The 24,608-nt window shown below is 32.4% G+C and overlaps 1 protein-coding gene across 10 annotated transcripts in view; it reads right to left on the bottom strand.

Moving 5' to 3' along the window:
- Positions 1 to 24,608, bottom strand: part of htt (huntingtin) — a 303,204-nt gene that overhangs the window by 44,021 nt on the left and 234,575 nt on the right. For 6 of the 10 annotated variants that reach the window (XR_013028209.1, XM_076501072.1, XM_076501073.1 and 3 more), the window contains 6 exons: positions 23,306 to 23,397; positions 21,730 to 21,884; positions 18,608 to 18,676; positions 11,580 to 11,648; positions 10,634 to 10,703; positions 7,603 to 7,860 (listed from right to left, as the gene is read on the bottom strand). Coding sequence is in view for 8 of the 10 variants with exons in the window: in XM_076501072.1 (XP_076357187.1) it covers positions 7,603 to 7,860; positions 10,634 to 10,703; positions 11,580 to 11,648; positions 18,608 to 18,676; positions 21,730 to 21,884; positions 23,306 to 23,397 (713 nt within the window). In the remaining 2 variants the exon portion in view is untranslated. Of the gene's footprint in view, positions 1 to 7,602; positions 7,861 to 10,633; positions 10,704 to 11,579; positions 11,669 to 18,607; positions 18,677 to 21,729; positions 21,885 to 23,305; positions 23,398 to 24,608 lie in introns of those variants that run through there. The other 4 variants (XM_076501075.1, XM_076501076.1, XM_076501074.1 and 1 more) reach the window with 3 other exon arrangements.

The following is a 24,608-nucleotide window of genomic DNA, read 5'->3' as shown; positions in this document are numbered from 1 at the left end:
AAGAGAAAGGTTGTGATCAATAACAGCACTTCCCCGGAGGGGATGATGTCCATTAAAGTACCCCAGGATTAGAAAGGGAGACAGCAACTGTTAAGTAAGAGCATCAAGGTCAGATTGATCAAATATCTCTCCAGGTGAAAGGTATAGAGAACAAACTATGATGGTATGACCCAAAGAAACACGGATGGCTACTGTCTCCAACGGTGTGTTGAGAGACAAAGACAGGGTGGGCACATGCTGATCAACCAACAGTGTCACTCCTCCATGTACTCGTCCATCACACAGCCTGTCATTTCTGTACTGAGAAAACTGCCGAAAGGTGACTGTATCAGTAGGTTTCAGAAATTTTTCCTGTAAGGAAAGATATGCAGAATGGTAGGAAGCAATCAGTGTTTTGATGTCATCCAGATTAGATTGTAAACCTCGACAGTTTCATTGTATCAAGGTGGCCATTTTTAATGACGAGTGGGCGAAGTGAATGGAGAACCCTTCTGTTTACGTCGTCTGTTTTTCTTACTGTCCTTATTCAGGGGAAGTCCATCAACCTCCATGGATCCTGCCCTGGGTCGATTGGGTAGGTCTTTGTTGTTGGAAAGCAATTCCAGTGATTGAGGATGCAAACAAATGACTGTTTTGTATCTTGGGGTGAGAGAAAAAGATGTATCCTATGAAATGCTTGTACCTAGAACCAAAGTATGTGGATCTTCGGGTTTGCTGGAATATATGGGAGGAACAGAGATGGGTGTAGAAGTTGATTCATCAACTGTTTTATCCATGGAGGTCAAAAGACTTTTCATTTGTTTTGAGAACAATTCTTTTGGAGGCACAGAGAGATCTGTCTGCACTCCCACTATAGTTGTGGAACAAAGTGCAACAGCATACTTCCAAGATGAAGTGGTGGTCAGCAACTTTCGAACCTCAGGATAACTAATGTTGTGAATCGTTTTCAAACATTGCACCTTTTTTTTTCTTCCAACCATTCAGGGCAAGAACGAAAGTAGGAAGGGTAAGAACTATTGCAACTGATGCAATGAGGGTCCGTTTCACACTCACAGGCATCATGGTCCTTGCCACCACAACGAGCACATGTCAGGGAACCACGACATGACGTCTTTGAGTGACTGAACCTCTGACACTGGAAAGATCGGAGAGTGTTTGGAATGTACGACCGTACCCTGCAAGTTAGATAACCCGCCTTGGTAGTGGCAGGTGGACGTGATGATGTAAATGTCAAAACGAGGATATTTGTTGGCAGTGTAACTTCATCTTTGCGAGTGAAGATGTGCCTTACTGCAGAAACTCCTTGAGTGGAGAAACCAACAAGAATCTCTGACTTGGGGATGTTCTTCAAATCCCTCTCAACAATAACTCCTCATGATGAATTTAAAGTAGCATGAGGTGTAACCTCAATAGGTATATCCCCAATTGCCTTTGAATTCAAGAGGAGTTCACTGTGTTGTGATGTGGATATTTCAACCAATATGTCTCCAGATTGAAGCTTCTTTATTGATTTTGGAGAGCAGGCAAGTCCCTCCAGTCCTTTCTGAATAAAAAAGGGGGACATTTGCCCTAAAGGTTTGTCTGAAAGAGAATGTAGGATGAGAAAATGAGGTACAACTGGTGGTACAGATGAAGATTGCTGATCAGAGTCTTCAAGACATGGTCATTTACCTATTGACTGTTTTTTCACTATTTCATTTAAATTTTTATTAGCACAATCCATAGGAAAAAAAAGAAAATTTCGGTGCCCACTGACCCCACCCACCATGGAGCCCTACGTGGGGACGTACTACAACATCAGGCCAGGGTTTCGTGAGCACTATACCCAAACATCAGAATCAGACTCAATGTCCACAACATCTGTTGAGAACTTCCAACACTGGTACTTGATTGACTCCAGCTGAAATGGACAAACCGATTGACCCAAGGTGGCCCACCCAAAGACCGCCCGTCTATAGGAATTCAACGCCAAAGTGGTGTGTTAAGGTTGGACCCCTCAACCACCAGGATCCTCTCCTCCCCTTCACAGGTCACCTAGCATAGCAAACACATGGGTGGATGTTTATATCCCAGAGGAGGTAACCTGAAAGAACAGAACCTTTGCTGGGAGGTCCCCTCACCACGTACAGAAATCCACACCGAGGGGTAGACAGAAGGAAGCAATGATTTTAAGTGGGAAGGAAGGGTGTAAAATGTGAGAAGACGTAAGTACCTATTGCAAATATATTTTGGGTATAACACAGACAGGAGGAGAAACATCAAAGTATCAGTTGGTCCAACCCTAGCTGAATGCATTGACAGATTAGGTGTGTGGATGAGGAGCTGGAGATCAAAACAGAAGTTGCTTGGAATTGAGGAATGTAGCAAATAAATCCATTTGAGGATCAAGAAACCACTCCATGGGGTAAATTTTGTCTGGTCTGGAAAGGCAGTCTGCCATGAGATTTAAAGCACCTGGAACATGACATACAAAGAAAAGTATTCCAATGGTGTAGGCTTAATAAAAAAAAAGTTCTAATGTTTGACTACATAAGGAATAAGTGCCCCCTTGGTGTTGATATAAGCTTCCACTGTAGAACTGTCCAAATGCATCATGATGAGTAAGTTCTGTTTAATAGGAATAATATTATCTAAAGCTTGTTGTACAACTAGAAGCTGTAAGATGTTGATTTGACTTCTCTGATGCAGACCATTGTCTGGAAGTCTCCTGCTGATTGACCCATACCCCCAATTGTGAATCGAGCATCTGTAAACGGGTGCATATTTGGACTAGGTGAAGGAAGTAGTACACTCATCAATGTGTTGTCGTTGTTTAATCATCAATACAGCTTATCTAAAAGGGAAGAAGAAAGGGTTATTAGGAAGTCCAATGGATCCGAAAAACTATTCCACTAGTCTTGCAGAATCCACTGAAGAGAATGCATATATTCCCAATCCAAAAGGATGAGTGCTTGCATGGAAACTCAAGTCCACAAAAGTTATAGAGCATCACCAACAGAAAGAGAGGGAGCAGCAAGGGTGTAGAGAACTGAATGTTCCTTTGAACAAAGATGAAGTAACGAATGTTGGACCTTACTGAAGTGGGTGTTGAAAAAACACCCAAGTAGATAAGATGTTGAGTAGGAGACAAGAAAGACTTTTTTTATTTTGGGAACCCAAACCACAAGAGCTATTTCTGCCAGTGGCATATGACTGTGTGTTGTAAAGATTCCAATTTGGAATGAACTAACAGGAGCCAATCATTCATATAGTGGTATAGACACAATCTATGAGCATGCATAAGTCAGGCAAAGGTTTCTGACCACCTGCCAAAAGACATACAGCAGTGAAGAAAGCCTGAAAAGCAAAGCTCAAAACTGACACAGTCCAATGGTGGACAAACTTAAGAGAGCATCTGGACAAATGGGACACAGGAATATAGAAACAAACATTCAATATGTCTACCTTGGTTATCTAAAATCTTGAAGAAAAATCCACCAGAGCGTGAGAAAGGACAACATGACAAAGCAGATAAGATCCAAGAACTGGTCGAGGTGAAAGAGACTGTTCACAGGATGAGAGTCCCCAATTTTCTTGGGGACTAACAAGAGCTTAGAGTAAACATCTTAGGAAATTTGGGCCAACAGGCCCAATAGGTCTTTGTAATAAATGAGCCACGCTTAGACACTAACTACGAGGATGATTATATGTATGTAAAAAACGTTTGTTTGGGTTGAGAAAATTTTTTACGTAGAGGAGCGAACAACATTTCGACCTTCTTCAGTCATCGTTAGGTTCACAATGACTGAAGTAGGTAGAAACGTTCACTCCTCTACGTAAAATATTTTCTCAACCCAAATGAACCATTTTTACATATATATTTTTCTCTACAAGTGGGTTTTCTCAACATCACTGATTAGAAGGAAGATTCCAAGGTAACAAAAAGATATTGGTACAGGTGACAATGTTTATGGGAAAAGGAAACAAATGAAAAGTCTTTCAGACAAAACTCTGATCAACCAAGAACTGGTAGTGAATTTCTGCCATAGGGGAACAAAACCAACCACGTGTACCTCCTCTGGAACAAAACTTACTTAATAGTCACTAGAACTTGTGATAGCAAGAAACCCCTTGAAGTAAAAATGTATCTCAAGAAGACTGGTATGGGTATTATAACTTTTATTACAATAAAGTAGAGAACAACATTAGCATGAAGATCACCTTAGAAGGTCGAAAGATTTTTCTCTGTCATAAAAGTTTTAATACCCATACCAGCTGTCTTGAGATACAATGCCACTGGAACTGTTGGCAAAAATGAAACCAGCAATAAAAAACATAATGACTTGTTGGATCCCTAGTGGCAGAAAATGGTAAAGGATGGGAAGGTGCAAAACAGGGAACAAAAACAGCAGTAGCTTGAGAACGTATGCATAGTTAGGTGAAGAAAAAAGGTTGTCATGAACAGGTTTGGAAGATTCTGAAGGAAGTCAAATATTATCGATTTACATACTGATCACTTTTCTCATAAATGACCGTGCAACTTGAAGTCTGTGCAAAGGCACTGATAAACATATCAGCTTAATAATGGTTGAAAAAGTTAAAAAATAAGAAAATAACAACATTATTACAGCAAAAACTACAGGAAACTACCTACAGCAAAAGAAGAATTAAATTAAATTGCTATTTCACAGAAAAAAATGAAATATATAAAACAAGCAGAATTGAAGAATGTATGCACTTGGTCACTGCCTAATGAAAAGTGACAGTTTGGAAAAATTGGGTAGAGGAAGTCACATGCATCAGAAAGATGTCACACTCCTACTGGAGGAGGGTTGTCTCATGATGATTTACAAGTGAAACACAGTAAACTATGTTCATTGTAGGAAATATGGAAGATCAAGGCTTGTGACATATGAAAAAGTTTTGCATATTGAGGGCAGAACTGAATAGGGATAAATCACAGTATCAGAATTAAGAGTTATTATTAATAACAAATACATTGATGAGTAGGATTTTTAATGTTTATATACTTTCATTAACATTTGTTTGTTCAACTTAATCAACCTGGTTTTAAAAATAAATAATGTGATTAGTACAATTTATTTGGTAAAACAATCTGAATGAACCAATTAAATTTGAAATAAATGGTTAGTTTATACACATTAGTTAATAATAAATGAGAAAAAAAATCAACTATGAAACTGAGTTTGTTGCTATATTCTAGAATGGAGTATAAGTTTCCAGCTAACAAAATCAAACCACATTGGGATATAAATTTGAGTAGTTCTGTAAGCAATAAGTTTAAACTATAGATTAACTAAGTTGTCAATATGGTAAACAAAATGTTGGTTGGTATGACATTTTACCCAATAAAAATAATTAACCAATAAAACTTTTTAAGGTAAAATGAAGATCAGTAATAAATAAATCCAATTAGGCATTTAGACATTTTTGGTATAAACACTTACCAGGTACAAATGCATTATTGCAGCAGTTGAGAATTTAGTGTTTAGGAAATATAAAACAGTGATATTAAAAGTACTTTCTCCAAGTGATACAGTATGTCATGGAGATGGTTTGTGATGGTATCTAAATCATATGGGTTTAACAAGATTAAAAATGTAGGATTTGTGTTCATGTGGACAGGGTTATTCAAACTGTCAGAAAAGTGAATATGTTGAAGACTGAAACAATTTTACAGATACACTGTATTAATTACCATGTAAAAGATCTTCTAAACAAACCAATGACCATCAAATTGTGTGATGATCATATATGTAGTAAGAATCTTAAAGATGAAAAATGACAGAACCAGCTAGTACTGCTGGACAGTTCACAGATAAGAGTACTTTCCCTGCTAGCCAGAAGTCCTAGTCTTATAGTCTCTTTACACTTAATAGCTTTTTCATGTAAAAGCTTATGATAAAAATGTTCTTCCATTGTTTTTAAACAAAGTTTTAAAATAAAGGTAGGACTGTGATAATTTTTTTTGATGTAGTTAGGTGATTAACCTTCTCTTCAATGGCATCATTTACTGTGCATCTCATGATTTTAGTCAGCTGCATTTAAAATTTTATTAAACTAATTTTTGTTTATGTTGTAACAATTAGTGTCACATAAAATCATAGCTAATAATCCACATTTTAATAGTATATGTTTTATGTTTTTAATTTTATAAGATAATATTAAAAAAAATCCTGAATTTCCTCTAGTGTGACATTTCTGAAGGTGTCTTCTTTATTTTATCCATCAACCCTTCAATAACTACAAAACTAAATGTAAATTACTCACTATAAAATCATCATTGCTCAGACAAACCATAACTTTTATAACGTTCAAATCTGTTTTGTTACGGAGCTATCACATAGAAAATCCTATCTCTGCTGCTACACCCACCTGTCACATCTATACTTCAGAATTTGTTAATATTTTTCTCCTACATTAATTCTGTATTATGTATAACTAGCAGAAAGTCAAGGTTTTTCATCTATCAAATGACATATAATATTATGTTTTTTCCAAGTGAAAAATTGCCAGTTTCACTGTTAGTACAAGTTTCATTCCCATGAGAAAGATAGCAAATAGCCTAGATAAATTTTGTAATGGCTCCTGTCACAGAGTTATACAACCAGAAAATTTGTAATAGTTAATGTAAATTGTCTGTTTTGTGCATGTTATTATTCTATGCTCTTTGGTGCATTATTTAATTAAATAAAAATTTAGTGCAAACACTTAGTGTGAACAATTATTTACTGAGAACAAGCATTTGAAATGTATTTATGAGGTTTTAGGGATTACACAAAGTAAGCTTGAGGTTTTTGAGAAAAAGAAAAGTATTTTTAATCTTAACATGAAAATCACTTTGCACATGAACTAGTCAAACCAAAAACAATATATTCAAAAACAAATCTTTTTTAGTTTAATAAATATACTTCACTAAAAATATTATTTATTTGTGTGAAAGAATCATAATGTTTACTGAAAAACTGCCAAATTATATTAAAAGTTACTATTATTATAAAGACCCTGAAAGAGTACAAAGAGGTCATATGGTAGGTTAGAGTGACTGAGCCCATGTTTAGAGATACATGCATAGGAAGAAGCTTTTTAAGTAAACAGTGTAGTGTTGAAATATTTATTGGTGAAGTGAAAGTTGTGGTTTGAGTCTCCTTTTACTTATCAGTTTTTTTTGTGTAAAACTTTATGTTAATCTAAAAGAGCTTACAGGACAAAAAGAATAAAAGCTCAGCCTTAATCATGTTGATTTATGTTTAAGTAATTAACCAATCAACTCACTTTCCTTAGGGTTCTCTGATGTTTTAAATCTTACCAAAGAGCATATTCATCAATAAGAGGTTTGTAACTGGAGCAGTTACCATCTGTTTCCAACTGACAGTTTCATGAAGCAATCACTACAATAGACTACTTTCATGCTTCAAAGATTAAAAAGCCAGGTAAATATATGAATAGCATAATAATAAAGTTATTTAATAAACTTCAGGTGCAGGAACTGTCAGATAAGTTCTATTTTTGCAAAAAAAACCAAAAAAACACACAAAACAAAAACAAACCCAACAACAACAACAACAAAAAACAAGAGAGGTTAATATTTGAATAACTTACTGATCGAGTCACTTCACTTAACAGAGTCAGTGGACTACATGTACAGGAACTAGTCGATAACCACTGACTGTAAAGGTCAAGAAGAAAATGTAAACAGGAATGTATATCTAGGCCTGCAGCTGCAAGGCTTTGTTCCCTCTGGTGATAAGCTGCAACACCACCAAAAGAACTGGGGCTGGAGCTGGAAGAAGAAGAAATGTCATGTTCGTCTGCATCATCCATCAAACCTGTCGCTACACAAAGATATTCAACAGAAACCTATTGGGGGTAAAACAAGTTTCATTATAAGTTGATTTTTATCAATTTATAGGTCACATGTATTTCATAGTAAAACAGTACTTCAAAAAAAGAAGATAATTATGCTTTAAACTTATTGTTATAATTTTTAAAACATACTCAAAAGGTTCAGGATGAAAACACTGAAATTCAGGTGCTGAAAAATGGCAACAACAGTGACCAGAGAAAACATCTTTTGACTACACTAATGTTAAGAGCCTTAATAACTTTGAACACAGTAAGTGTATCTTCATAAAATTTTGCAGCTTTTTAGTACACATTACAAGTCATTTGTATACAAAAAAATCAGTTATTTTACAAAGTATTTTAAAAATTTAAGTCTTAATTTTCAATTTATTTAATTTTTCAGTATTTTGATAAGTATTTTTACAATTAATTTGTCCACAAATAAATCGAATCTTTCTTGAATAATTCAAGAGCAAAGAGATTTTTTGTGGAGATTAAAAATAATTTTCTTTGCCTAAAAAAAATGTTAAACTTCATTTGCATAATTGTTAAAACCTCCTAAGTCAATATAAAACTTTTTGTTAGATTAAAACTTTAAATTTTATCTGTTATTATCTCTAACAGTATATTTTATTCTTAAGAAAGTAGATAAAGTATCAAAGTATTCTAAATAGTTGTAAAATCAGAAATAAAATGAGCAGGTCTGCCCTTTTTTCATGATTATTGTTCACAAAATTTTAAAGCATTTCTCATGAGTTTGAACTACTAAGCATTTCACATATATCTTCTGTGTTTATTTCACTGTCAAAAACTGAAGTAGAAATCCACTGAAAATAAAGCAACAAATAATCACTAGTGTTATTACACTGTTTACGTGACACAGCAGTCCTTTTCTTTTGAAAGAAACAAAGCATGTATGAAGAGATAGATGACTTGACTCTTAAACCAATAACAGAATGTGTAATGTATCAGATTATATACCTTACAGTGTTCACTAAGAAAATTCATTACTAACACTGCATGTAGAATCAGTGAAAACATTTATGCTGACAACAGAATGGGGAATTTATCATGTTATGCATGTAACCTACAGTGTTTACAACAACTCTCTAGATTAATAAGAATCTGTTTTATTTATTGTTATAATAGTTTCTCAAATGTTAAAAAAGTAGTCTTAATCTCCACTGGCAAATGACAGCATAAAAACAATGGTAACTATTATATATTTCTTGTTCTCCCTGTATATTTTTATTTATTGTTATGAAAATATCTAAAATATAAAAATTAGAAACTTATCAGGCTAGATGAAGTAAGATAACGAAAATTAATAACAATAATTCTCAAAGAAGTATGCTTGTGACTTGCTCCTGCATTATGTAATCCTACATGGTAACTTGAGCTACATGTTCTCTAAGTAATTTACAAATTTTGTTGTAAGATTACTAGTTAGAGATGGATCAAAGGCCAGTTAAAAATAAAAGCAAGTAAAAACAGAAGTAAATTGTTATAAACCTTAAGCTTTTTAGGATAAACAAAAGTAGTTTTCAGTTACAATCTACCATCATTCTAGAAAGAAAAAAGGGTAACTTAGATTTATTTCATATTTTTTATGGTGATTACAAGGTTGGCCTAATTGACTGAGTCCATATAGAGTTTAGGTATGAAAGATAACAAATTAAAAATAAAAGTTTACAAAAAAAACAAAAAGAAATATCTGATATTCATTTAGAAGGTTTTAGAGATTACTCAAATTAAATTTGGAAGTTTTCAGATGAAGAAAAGTATTTTTAATTTTAGTATCAAAATCACTTTATACATGAAGCAGTCATCATCTGACTTCACATACCCACAAACAAGTGTTTAGTAAAAATATTTATTTCAAAAATATAATTTTGTGAGTATAAAAACTTGTAATTTTTACTGAAAACTTGTCAAATTTTGTGATTATATATACATGTACCAAATTAAATGTTATACTTTGGGGTTACAAAGACATTGTAATCCACTGACCCCTTATGGAAAGAGTTAATAAAGCTTTTTCCTATGAATCAACTAACACTGAGGTGGCCAAATTCTTTATAACACAAATCATGTATGCTTTAATGAAATCTGACTTCAGTATATGAATAATTCAAATACCACAAAAAGAACTTACACTGTATGTTTTTGTTAGTGGCCTTAATTATTTTTCATATTCAATTATTTTGCAACTTTTGTAGATCTGGTAGTTTATTATTATTACTTAAACACTGTTGCATCAAGAGTTCAACAAAGCAGATAAAGGATTCTTCTAGTATGAAACCAATTGTACGTGATTTTCACTGAAGATGGCACTAAAAAGTATTAAAAATGTTTTTACAAAGCATGAATTTTACAAGGGCCTATTTTCACAGGTGCTCTGATCAGTGTCAAAGTCCTTGAAAGCAAAACTCATGAGTTCCATTTATGACTAATAGAAAAAGATGTAGGCATCAATTTGCTCTAAATACAATATTGTTTGAATGAACATGTTGATACTGTTCAGTTGTATCCAACAGGGCATGTACTGTAGATTCTAAAGGTTAGTCTTTGTATGCAAAAAATCTTTTTTTTTTGCTAAAAAAGTTGTCATTAAAATTTAAGTCCAGATTAAGTCTGTTTAAAAAAAAAGTTAACATCTGGTATAAAAATGAAAGTTTTGTCATTAACTTTGTTACTTTAAATCAGAAAACTTTTCAATTATAAATATGTCTGGGTATACAACATCATATGCAAGAAGACAGAAATATAAGACTAAGTAAAGCAATACCTGTCCAAGCACATAGGCAGTTTGAGAAAAGTCTCGTTCCGAATTGCAGATGAACAAGCCAGAACATTTTCTATATTAAAAAATCAGAATGGAATTAAGATGACATTTTAGATACCAAAGTTTTGCTTTTCAAGTTATCTTTCTAATGTCTGATCAATATTTATAACATTTTGGAAAAACCTGAAGCTATTAACAATATTTACTGTAGTACAACAAAAAGATCACTGCTTTTAAGTATATTTTTTTTAAAATGCACAACTCAGACCAACAATTCAGTGAAGGATAACAAAATGCTCAAACTTAAACAATCAAGTACATGCATACCATATTAAATGTGATAAAATACATTTGTTTGTTTTATAAAGCATGTGTAGCATTCAAAGTCTGTGATCACAGCTTTTGTATCACTTTTGTTGATCAAAATCCACGTCAATTATTTTGCTTACATTCCCAGGATAACGTCCTACTGTAACTACGTTCATGAATTATTTCTGTTTGCTTGATGTTTAAAACAGGTGACTGATTACTAATGGTTATGTAACTTCTCTCCTTGTCCAAAATCATGCCTTTCCCTTCTTTTCCAACAGTTAAACATTACAGATATACCTTTATTTAATATGTTACAATTTTATACTCTGCAAGTAAAAGTTATGCAATATAACCCTCCCAGAAGGCATGCAGATCAACTCACTTCACCTAAAATGCAATCAGAAAATTAGTTTTTTTAACATAGATTGTAATAAAAACAAATCTCAATGTATCTCTGACAAGCACAATTAACAGACTGTCTTTCAACAAGTAATACATTCAAATAAATAACATGCATCAACCGATAATCTAAGTAATTCTCATTTGTTATGAGGTAATAATTGATAATGATAAAAGTAACCACTTACACATATGAATACTACAGTAGTTTTTACAATAAATTTAAAAGAGGTCTAACCTTTGTTTCAAAAGTTTCTGCATCTTTTGGCGTAAAGGAGCACATACTGACTGAAGCTTCTTCCCACACCTAGATGAATATTCAAGATTCTGTAATAAAACTGGCTTATGATTTAACATTAACTTTGAAAGTATAATGACTTAGTTTAAAATAATAAATATCCCAATAAAAGAATTGAAACTGAACTGGCATTTAATATAGTCATTACCATATGTTTAGTTAATCACAAAATATAGATTAAATTCAGGTTGTAAAAAAAGTTTCAGTATTTGATATCTAATACTCAGATATGAACAAAATATATACACAACATCACAGCTATGTTCATAACACACACAAAGTAATGCTACGTAAGTTGGGATATAATGTAATGTGTGTCAAGTACAATACCAATGCTTTATCTCCTTAGGTGAATGCTTTATTTGTTACTTACTACATACTACAGAAAATGCTGACACCTTGTGACAAGGCTTACTTAAGTAAAACTTTCATATATTTAGTACAATATTTTTGAACCACTAAAGAAGATTTTTCATCACTGTGCAGATTTATACACAAACTACACATGCTATTTCATCAAGAGAAAAGCTGCAGATAATAATAAACTGTAGTAAACAAAACAGTTGTACTGATAATGAATTATACCTGGATTTGTGGTAAAAAAACAACAAACCATTAAAAATTGTATTCAATTAAATTTACTATGCACATTCAATAAGATATAGCATATGAACTGTTTAACACGTCTATTTAAATGGCTGTAAAAGTTTATGTAAATTTTAAGTACACAGCCTAAATAATTAAATACTTACATTAATGATACTAACAAAAAGTGAACAATACTTTTCTTTGTCTTAGTACTAAGTTTTCATACAAAATGTGTAGTTCTTTTCTTAAAACACTGTAGAAATAAGTATGTTATACAAAAAAGTTGAAATAAATTGAAATTAAGCTGAAATGAACATTATGTAAGCAAGAGATGTCTACCTTATAATCTTTGTTAAAAATTTAAATTTCTTAAATTGTGCTGTTGCAACACCAGATTGTTTATTTACATTCCTACTGTATTATTATTATATGCAATAGAATGATGTTTTTTCTTGATTTATTCCTATTTAAGTACAAAGCTGTGGTATGCTAAAGTAAAATTTATTGTCTCCAACACTAACAAGACAGGCTCAAAAATGACAGCAGATTCAATTAGGGAATACAATGGAACACCTCTAAAGCAGCCACCTTCGGGACTGAGACAAACTAGCCTGATTAGAGGGGTTCCAATGCACATAATTAGGGATTATGTAAACAAAAAAAGGGACTGTGATTGAATGACTGCTTTCAAGGTGTGACCGAATTTGAGGGGTTCCACTGCACATCACAATATAAACATGAATTCTCTGACTTTGATTGAGTTTCAGAAAAAAAAAGGGCATAGTATAAAAAGTACAAGTAAACAGTCTAATCTCCAAGAACAACCAAAGAAATGCATGTATTCAACATTAGACAGTGTCTTTGTTTGAAAAACATCTCTTTAAAACTTTCCTAAAATTTACTAAGAACAAGTGAACATTACAGGCTAAACTTTAGGTTAGATTTACAATTTAAAGGAATATCTTGAACTTATTAAACTAAGGTCTTGAACTTCAGAGAGAGTGAGAGCACAAAATTTATTATATAGACAGTTCTACAATACTTTTCTTCTCAAGATGTAAACTCTATCAATGTCACTGTTGGTCAGTACCATTGAAACATATGGGAGATTGCAAGTTCATAGCCTCAAGATATAATCTGATTACCAATGGAAAAAATGCCTGTTTAACTTCACATATTATGTACAACCTCACAGCTATCTTCTCCATAGGACAACAGAAGGTGCTATCTCAAATAAATAACACAAAATAAGTAGGTATATAAAGTGAAAGCAAATCAACAACCTTCTTGATTAATGTGTTATGTGGAACTGAACACACACTTATGTGACAATTCAGGAGTTAAATTACCGAGTTCTTCATGCTAGTTTTTCAGCTTCCTCATTTGGTATTACTTTACCTGGCCTAGCACACACATTCTGGTCATTATTTTACAATGCAGTTCTTTTACTTTTGATGTCTTTCAGCAGACCAAAAACTCTAAATCTTATATAGTACTACCTATGAGCCAGTTACAAATACTATGTTTGTGGCACTGTCTATCTGTGGTTCACTGCTTTTAATTATCTAGAGAATAGCTTGTTTTATGGCATCCACCATGTGCTGCATGTGGAAAATGTAAATGCTCCACCAGCTTTATGTAAGTTGTTGTTCTGGAAGACGATGATAATCTAATCAACTCTCTCATTATCTTGAGTGTACAAAACATTCGTGGCCACGATAAATGTTGTTTGTCCACCACAGTCTTTAAGCATGTGCTGATGTGCTTTTTCTGATTCATCCGCTGTCCAATCTTGATATCTTTTATCTAGGCTGATTTCCACAGATCCCAACTAGCATTAGATGTTTATTCCACATAAAGAAATCCGAGATCTGATGGTGACAAATTATTTCAAAGGTGGATTTATAGCACCTATCCACCCATGACTGTTTCTTGAAGTGCTATTCAGACAATTTCCTGCTTAGCTTGTGTCTGTAAGGTTGTTGTGGAGTTAAAACATTTGAAATGAAAAGAGTAATGGCTCAATGATGGAATGCATGAACTTCACATTGTAAGACCCTAGAGAAGAATTATGCTTGTAAACTCTATTAATGTTGTGTTGCTAAAACCTGCAAAGTGTAATAGGAATTTTAATGGGGTCATTGCAGAACAACCCCTGACCTGCCTTTAACATTTATTTTATCTTTTCAATATTTTATAGCTGTGTAGCACTCACAATGATCACTGGAAGTATATAATCCAGGAAGGGGAAGAACAACTTTGGTATAGCATAAGCATAAATTTTATAGAGCTCTTCTTTCCTTCTGCAATTTTCAGCACATTGACATCTTTGGTAACTTTTGTTACTATGATGCTCATGTGGATGATAAAATGAAGTTGTCTGCCAAAGGATACCACCAGGTATTTCGATGTTTCTTCCAGACGAATAACAGAGCCCACAAATAATGGTGATTACTTCAGCAGGATTTAAAATTATTTCTGTGTCATTGAACAATTTAATCATTATTTAATAGAAGGTTGTATTTTGCTTTAAGTTTCAGCTTTATTAGAGCTTCCAAAGTTGGTAGAAAATGGATAGTATGCTTATATATCACACTCCTAGCTTGCTCCCAAGTAAACATTAGTCTTAACTTAAAAGTTAAAAAAATGTGTTAGTCAAGAAGTGGCATAACTTTATATTACTCCATGTATACCAAACAATACAGATACTTGGTACTTACATTGAAATATCATTTAACATAGACTGACTACATGTATAGCATTTTAAGAATAAAATACAGACATTTGTTGCAAACATTATTTCATAGAATCAAATACTTCCATACAGTAATAGTATTTAACAATGACATAATACATAAAAAAAAACCCTTCAACAAAGAAAATCAGTGGATAATAAAAGCAAACTCAACATGCATACATTTTCTGATAGATAGTTTAGGTAGTAACTGCCTATTAAAGAAACACTTGTCGAAAATATACAGGTGACAATAGAATCTACTTTTGCAGCTCAAGTGTATAGGATGAGCTTTGATATTCTTCTACCTTTCAAAATGTTATTTTTTATACTTGAGATGAATAATTAGATTATATTGCCACCAATATATTTCCTACAAGTTTCTTTAATATGCAGTTGCTTAAAAGTAACAGTTAAGACAGAAATCATAGAAATACTCTTTGTTTATAACTCGATAAAATTCTTTATTATGAAATTCTTAGTACAAAAATTAATCAACATGCAAGAAGAAAATTTACACAAAAAAGGTAAAACATAGAGAAACAACCATTACACCAATGTAAGCAGATAAATAAATGAACTCTATAACGATGGTAACTGATTGATTGTAATGCTTTAAACAAAATCAAAAACAGAAACTAAAAGGAACATTTTAATATGACATAAAAAAAAAAAATAAACATTTTAATACAAAAGTGGTGAACTAGTACAAAACCCTCAAACAATGATAGGTAAATTTAATCATCTTTACAAGAAAACAAAACTAAAACTAGAAATTAGCCAAGACCTTTTACTATTGATACCTATTAGTTAAATCCTTTTCTAAGGGACAAATTAAATGCAAAATGAAACTTTTTAAACACATAAATATCATGTTAATCAATCAACTAAACAGAAAAGATAAGAAAAATGAATTACCAATAAAATATAAATATTCACATAAATAAATAATTAAAAGAATAGATTTCCCACTTATTCAGACAAATAAACAAAAATAGTATTAGAAAAATAAAACAAAAGAAAACCTCCATCACCAAATTGAGGTGCAATTCATCTTTTCTTTCACTACTTCAGTAAAGTACTTAAGTCTATGTTATAAAGATCCAAAGGTCTTATAATAGGCAGCTCTAAAATTTTCTCAATTGCTGTCGCTTTGCCAGTATTTATAAATCAACCTTGTTAAACCACATTGCAACAGTCACTTCCAATAACTAGGGTAGCACTTTATGACACTTCCTGTAGTTTGTCAGATTCCTAGTCTGCAGTTAACAAAACTATTGTCACCTTTACTCTATAATCTATTGCAGTTTTGAAATTTGGAGGTTTAAACACACACACTAAGATAATGAAAACACCACAGACAAACTGAAAATGAAAGTCCTCAGAAAGGTTAAGATTTTGATATTAACAAGCAAAAGTAAAGATTGAAAACAAAGTTATATGAATTTCAATTGGTCAGAAGTTCAAACATGTGTGTAATTTGTAAAACTAACCAGTTACAAACATGCCCTGTTCTAAAAATTACCTTTCAGATACAGGATAATAAAACTATCACCTTGGTCACGAAACATATCTACGAGCTTTGTGTATTCTCATGCTTTATAACACCAGCAGAACATATATCCCTAACACCTGTGTATGAGTTAGCCCACCAGACTTTACAAGATCAGTACATATAGCTGTGTTGCTCACTGCTACCATTTGCATAGCAACATCTAACATAGTCTACCACATGAATAATGAATAATGCTCCAGGCTATAGTAGAAAAGAAATATGGTTGAAATTAAAGAAACTGGTTCATACACACAAAATTACTGAGTTTAATGGACACTAACACCTAGCATCTGATTGTGAGGATCTGTTATCATGCTTCATGATATTTCCCAGCTCAGAAAGGCTCATGACTGATTTACAGTCTTCACCATTTGGTACCTACCATTTCATCTGCGATTGAAACAGCTCTTGTTGGCAAACATTGTTCACCAATGGTACTTTTAGTCTTTCTTTTCCTCAGTTATACATTTTCTGGAAACACTACAAGTCTTGGTCACAAAAAATCGGGTTTTTGAAACTAGGTATTTTTACCCAATTAGCAACCCTTATAGAATTCACTATCACCAAAACTAATTTTATGTTCAATAACCAAAACTAGATACAAATAAATAGCTTAAGTATGGGCAATCTTGTGTCACCAGTTATAGCCAACATTTTAATGGCACATTAAATCTCAAGTGATCAATTCAGTATTACACCCACCACTATATTGGTACAGATATGTTGATGATACAATTGTTGGATTCATATCTACAGAACACACATTTAGTTTTTTCAATCATGTTAACTCAGTACACCACAACATTAAGTTCACCTGTGAACAGGAAAAAACTAACCAAATAGCATTTCTTAACCTCAAAATCACGAGAACTGATACACAATTAAAAACAGAAATCCATAGAGAAAAATCACCCATACTCGATTACACATTCCCTGGGAGTCAGCACATGAAATAAAAATAAAAACACACATATGAAGAAACCAAATAAACACAGCCACAAAACTATGCTCACCCAATAAAATTAACGATGAAATCAACAAAAATAAAACAACACTTTTCGAATATTAACAATATTAACATAAAAAAAAACATGGAAAAAATTATATGCACACACATAAACCAACAACAAACAAACAAAAATAAATCTCAAGATACAACAAATTACAAATCTTATACTGCTACATACCATATCTTCCCGACAGCAGTAAAAAAATAACCAACATTTGGCAAAAACTTGTAACAAAACACAACATTCCAGTAAACAAATTTATTCAAAAACCAGGTACAAAACTAAAGTCCATACTATATAAAAACTATACTGACAAACAACAACACCAACATAATTTATAAAATACAATGCAGCAACTGCCATGACTTCTATACTGGAGAAACAAACAGGAAAATGGAAACTAGTTTAAAAAACAAACAAACAAAAAAAAAAAAACAACAACTTTACACGTTTTTGAACACTGCAAATCAAACAAACAAAACAACTACAGAATACACCCAGATACTAAATAGGGAAACAAATATAAACAAATGCAAAATCAAAGAATCCCTACTTACACAGCAAGTAAAACCAAAATTAAACCAATATCAACAAAAGTGTTAATACCCATACCAGCCATTCTGAGATACAAGGTTAAAAATACTTTTCATCATCTAAATTTTTTTAATTTCATTTGCATAGCTTATGAAAACTCTTATATATTTTATACTTTATACTATATTTTATCTGTTATTTATTCTATCCTAATTTCATACGAACTTGGTCAATTACGTGGACCTTATAACTACCTTAAAAGATAAATAAATAAAACTAAATTACCCCTTTTTTTCTTCTAGAATGAGTACAGATTGTAACCACAAACTAACTACAATTATTTATCCAAATCAGCTTAAGGTTTAGCAGTTTATATCTGTTTCTAGTTAGTTATATTGCTCTTTGAACTATGTCCTGTCATACAAGATGCAAGTCACTTGGTAAGTAACCCTACTTCATGTTACTAGAGAAGGTAAATTAAAAGAGTATTTATTAAAATTTAAAAAAAGATAATGAATATTATAAAATAAGATAAACTAGCCCTCACATTCTGGTATCATGTAAAGAAATCCTAAAGTTCTTAGAAATGGATGTCCTTTTTGACTGACAGCATCTGCTTGAGACACATGCAATCATGAAATAAAAAAAAATTAATAATGGTTTGTATTATGCTAAAGAATCTATTTATACCAACACACTATTAAATGAGATAACAAATGTATGTACTTAACATTTGTATCAAAATGACACTAATAAAATGAGATTCACAAAGCAAATGTTTCAGAAATTCACCAAAGAATACCCTTATCTTTTTGAGTTATGGAATCTAAATTAACCCATCAACCAGTAATTTGTTTACTACCATAAAAAATTTTTTGCTCAAAAATTGTCCTTTTCAATATCAACAAGAATATTACAAAAGATATGTTTATGATACCCCAATTATTTCCAGAGAACCAAACTTAAGGTAGTTTTCAAACTACCTTAACAGCAACACCAACTTCCATTCTCAAGCCTCTTTATTCATAATAAATATAGTAAATTTGTATAAAAAAGCTTTCTCTAGTTTGTACTTTCACTTTAACAGCTCTCCCAAACAAATCCCACACATGCTGGATTGAATTTAGGTTCAGTGGCTTGGTAGGTCAATCTTTCATCTTGAGAAGAATTGTTTCGTGATACTAGCTTATGAAGATAGGCATTATCCAACTGATACATAAACTCATCTCTGACAGTACCAGTAAAAGGGTAAACAATGGTTATGTAGATCTCATCTACATAATATCTTGCTGTCAGTGATCCTCTATCCACCACATAAAGGTTTGTAAGCTCCTTCACACAGATGCTACCCTAGTTGACTGAGCCATCCCTAAAGGCACTGTGATGGACAATGTTACAGATCATATATTGCTTTCTTTCGTGTTTCCAGACTTTTACATATTGGTCAATTTAAGACACACACATCTTACTCTTATTTGTGAAAAATACAAGGGTCCACTGCTGGAGGGTCAAAGTGACATTTTTCTATGCAAATGCCAGTTGAGTTGTTTGGTGCCTTGGGGTAAGTTCAGGGGTTCTAAGTGGTATCCTAAACCTAAAACCAGTCTCACAGAGCCTGTTTCTGAGGCTCCTAGCCTGTGCTGTGGTTTCTCAATTCCACAGATATCAGTCATAAGTAGCCCTTAAGTAATCCTGGCCTCCTTGTGTACTCTTCTGTGGCCTAATATCTGCACCACAGTTTACTGACAACTGATTATGACATCTCAATCTGGGTGTACCATTCAGCAGCAGTGTGACAACTGGGTAAACTTGTACAGTTAATTGGTTTCTAACAACATGCACACTCTTTGAAAAAGTGAACACCAGCAAAATTAATCCATAAATTTACCATAATCTCAACAGTAAACAACTTTCCTAATCAATTAAAACTAGCCATTTGCTTTGCAGAATTTGGGTCTTTTCTTATAAAAGCCTATCACACAAGAACTCATTGGGATACAAACCTGCAGATCCCAAATACAATTAGTGTAACCCTCTACAATTAGTATGCTAAATTTGAAAAAAAAAATGATAACCTAAAGAAAATATAAAATTTAAACAGTTCTCAATATTCTTTACTTTTTGCGAGCACTACAATTATGTGTCATTGATTTGTAAGAAAAATGTAATTAAAATACTGGTTACTGGGCACATAAATTAAACAGTTAATATGAATTTTTTTTCACACACAAAAAGATAATATTAAGAGATTTTTACTCAAAATTCATTAATAGGCATCATAAAACTAGTTATTCAAACTACTTAAATAATACAGCTTCTCTCTGCACAACCTGACTAGAATGTAGTTTTAAAAATAATTTCTTTAGTCGTACAATATACTGGGTAAGGTTGGTTGGTTGATTTAGTGTTTTATGGCACAAAGCAGCTAGGCTACTAGGTTCAAGAGTGTGGGATATCTAGAGAAATGTCCCAGGTCCGTTTTTGAGCTCTCCATGCCATGTGGCACACAGGATTCCACCACGAACGAGGATATAGTGGAAAACATGTAGAAACAGAACTTCTAACACTGGTACTAGGTTGACACTAAGCCAAGTGGACCAGCCGATTGACCCAAGGAATCAAAGCCAAAATGGTGTGTTCAGGTTGGGCCTCTCAACCACCAGGATCCTCTCCTCCCCTTCACGGGTCACCATACACGGCAAACACGTAGGTGGATGTTTAGATCCTATTGGAGGTAAAAACTAAAAGAACAGAACCGTCCCTGGGAGGTCCCCTCATCACGTACAGGAATCCACACAGAGGGATATTGGTTAAGAGGCTATGTGGATTTGAAATTAGTTATGTAAGCTGCCATCTGCCATTGAGCATACCCTCATTCTCAAGAATGCCTGCAGAGTACAGTATTTTTCAAGGCGTAAGGATTGTATACCTACCTTAAAAACTTCTAACAAGGTATATGGATATAAATGTTCTAAATGTGTTTTTAGATTATATTAGCTCCACTACTACATATGAAAACATGGTAATTTAAAATATTTATCTTTCTCAAATATCAAGAAAAATATGCTGAATGAACGTGTAAATAGAAGACAATTTAAAATCCTCACTAGGACAAACAATAAACAGGAACTGTGAATAATGAAAAGTCTATTAAATACACTTGAATCAAAGTTGAATCAGTAAAACAGTTATTTTATGGTTATACATATGCTACCTTGATTGAGCTGAAAATAGACTTAAAACTGGATATAATGCACAAGATAATAAAACTAAAAGTCCAAATCATAAGATAAAGATGTATAAAATAGAACCTTCTAATCAAAAATAAGAAAATTCTAAGATGCAAGGAAATATTTTTCTTTTCTTCAAAACAGTGTCTCAAAATAAAACTTCTGAACATGAAAGAAATGCTAAACCAGATACCATATGTATTATGTAAGCAGAAAATATATGTTGTTCAGAAAGTCTGTGGAAACTCTTAAATGTGGTTAAGTACTTGCACAGTGAGAAGGAAAAAAGTTAGGATCCTGACACCTCTTCAGTCCAGATAGACTTAATTGCTTTTGTCAGAGTATTATTCACAAACAATTAAAGGTCACTGGATTGATGTGATGTACAGCAATACTATAGCTATAAATGATGAACAAAAACCAGGTAATTTATTCTCACTTGGTATGCAGGAAAGCCAATGGTTTGTCTCGAGGCTGGCATAGATAAATACTGTTGTGGGGGTTACCAGGCTGTGGCAAAAGCATAGTTTGCAGTAAGAGGGAGGTGATACACTTGACAGCTAAGCAACTAGTATGAATTCGTTCTTGCTCCTCCTACATCAAATTGAAAATCAAAATCTTAGTGTGTTAATTACACATTCATTCTCCCATATTTCTTCTTTCAAAAATCAAACTTCAAACTGCTAGTTTCAAAGAGTTAGATACAAAAGTATTAATGTTTCTAAAATGTCAAAATCATGCACATTAAAATATTTTAATTTATAATTGCCTCTTAAAATGTCAAAATCATGCACACTAAGGTATTCTCAAAAGTTAAAAACAAAATCACTTTTTAATGTAATTTGATGAAAAACAAATGGATCATTTTTGTCAAAAGAAATTTAATAAGCTGATGAGTTTTTGGAGTAAAGCTAGGATTACGAAAAAAATTACATTACTGACAGGCTTTTCTTACAGTATAAACTTATAAAATAAATTATTGAATTTTCAATTCCTTATTTAAAATAAACATTTTTGTTTGTGTAAGAAACTTATTTGCTTTCTTATGTTAAAGTCTTTATTTTTTTACAAACTTTAGGTTGCTTTATCAAAGCCTTCAATCCAAGTAAAATTCGAAAGTTTGAATCAAGTTTGTATTAAATACGAGTTTTCAAAACATCCTCAACATGTTTTGACCATTTCATGATGGGTCATAAAGGCACGTCATCACGTTTGTTGACTTGCCTTCAAATTTTACTGACCTACTATTTTATGAATTTACGTCAGTAAGTTGGTTATCAAATTATAGATTATAATTCAAAATTTAATATTATATGAGAGCTAATTTCTTAATTTAAAAGTAACTGTTAAAAGAACATACTTGAATATAGATTTTTTGAGTCATGTGGTATGTTGGATGCAGCACTGATTAAAATTAGATTTTTATGATGTCAAAATACTTGGTCCATAGTTACAGATGAATAAGAAACTTAAATTACCAATATTATAAAATCAGAATCTAAAATATGAACCTCATATCTTTTTACTTTGATAAATATGGCTTATGTACCAAATCAAACACGTTGGCTACATTCACCTCTTTCAAAAATATTTATGATGGTTATGAGGTCAGTCAAACTGACAGACTCCACAGTTAAGGTAGAGAAAAAACAGACAAAATATATATTCTTACTGAAAGCAAGTGTTTGATATTTATTTAGGAGGTTTTAGAGATTACACAAATAATACTTGAGATTTTGGAGATGAAGGATATTTTTTTTAATAACAACATGAAATTACTTCGCACTTGGACTAATAATGAAACAGACTCAATATTTTCACAAATAAATCTTTAGTAAAAATGCCACAATAAAAAATTTGATTTTCTGTGTACAAAAAACTTTACTAAAAATATACCAAATTTTGTAAAGATATACATGATACAAATCCTTAACGTGTGTAAATGTCAATACATGCTTGTGTATATTATACTGAGCCATTGCAACAAGGTTAATATATATTTTAATTATCAGTACCTCTGGGGTTTCTATTTCTCCTACTGGAGTTGCACTTAAAACACCAAGAAGAGCCATCCAAGTTTCCTCAAATTGCTGTCTGGAGGTCCAGCCTGTGAGTCAGAGCATTTGACATTACAAAATGTTCCTTTATATAAAATAATATACAGGGTAACTAAATATGTTATATGAAATTAATAAAAATATAATTCCAAACAAATGTTCTATAGAAACATCCTGGATCATCTAATTCTTCAAAGTTTTAACAGTAATAATAGACTGACTAAAGTGTTCTGTTTCAAATGAGCACAAACAGTCTCATTTACTTTTGATTTATGGATTATTTTCCCAACTGTCATTATTAAATTGAGGCCTAGAGATTATACCTTGCAATATGAAACAAATATTTAAAAAAGATTAATTGCTTCATCTGGTCTTCACCCTTTTCTGTTTATTTAGTATTCTACCTTGTATCTTTCAGAGCCATGATACTCTAAGTAGAAAACAGTTTTTTTTTTATTTATATGAAATACAGTATCCCTGGTGGATATGACCCCACCCAATAACAATTTCCTTTTAAACACAACTTTTTTTTCTGCACATGGAACAATTTTATTTTGATCTGACCTCCCACAAATGACTTCCTGATAGATGTGACATATGACCATGATTTTGGGGTGTAAGGTTGAATAATATCTCTGTAACAACTTTTCTTCAGATTAATAACGTTTTTTATGTAAACACATGAATACAGTATACAGAGTATGGAACAAAGAGGTCACATGACTGGAGAATGTTTCACAGCTTAGTATATGAATCTTGGTACTCTGGGGTGTTTAAGTCAAACTTCTTGGTGCAGACATATAGGAATTTTGGTTTAAAAATTTTCAAGTTCTAAAAGCTATTCAAGGGAAGTCAGATACTGTTGTTCATCTTCCTTCCATTCACAGAATTAAGGTTTATTTCTGAAGTGAATGCGATAGATTTTGAACTAGTGGCCAAGATGTTAAGTAACTTGATTAGAGTACACTAGCAGTCTGTGAAAATTTTGTAATTTGTTGAGTGACAGACTCAATCTGTGCAGTAATAATAGCTATTGAAATGTCTTAAGGCGCCTGGAAAAGCTGTGAATGTTTCAAACTAAGAACAAGAAGTAATTGTGAAGAAGAAGGCTTGAAGTGTTAATAAAGCAATGTGAAATGGGCATTGATAAAGATAAGCTGTGACAAAAGCAGCAAAATAAACAAAACACTGAAATTAGAGACTTTTTAGTCAATTTGAAATTGTTTTAATGCAACATATTACAGTTTGTGTAATATTTGTA

The sequence above is a fragment of the Tachypleus tridentatus genome, chromosome 5, assembly GCF_004210375.1.
Source record: "Tachypleus tridentatus isolate NWPU-2018 chromosome 5, ASM421037v1, whole genome shotgun sequence".
Taxonomy (NCBI): domain Eukaryota; kingdom Metazoa; phylum Arthropoda; class Merostomata; order Xiphosura; family Limulidae; genus Tachypleus; species Tachypleus tridentatus.
This window is presented reverse-complemented; position numbering and strand designations above follow the sequence as displayed.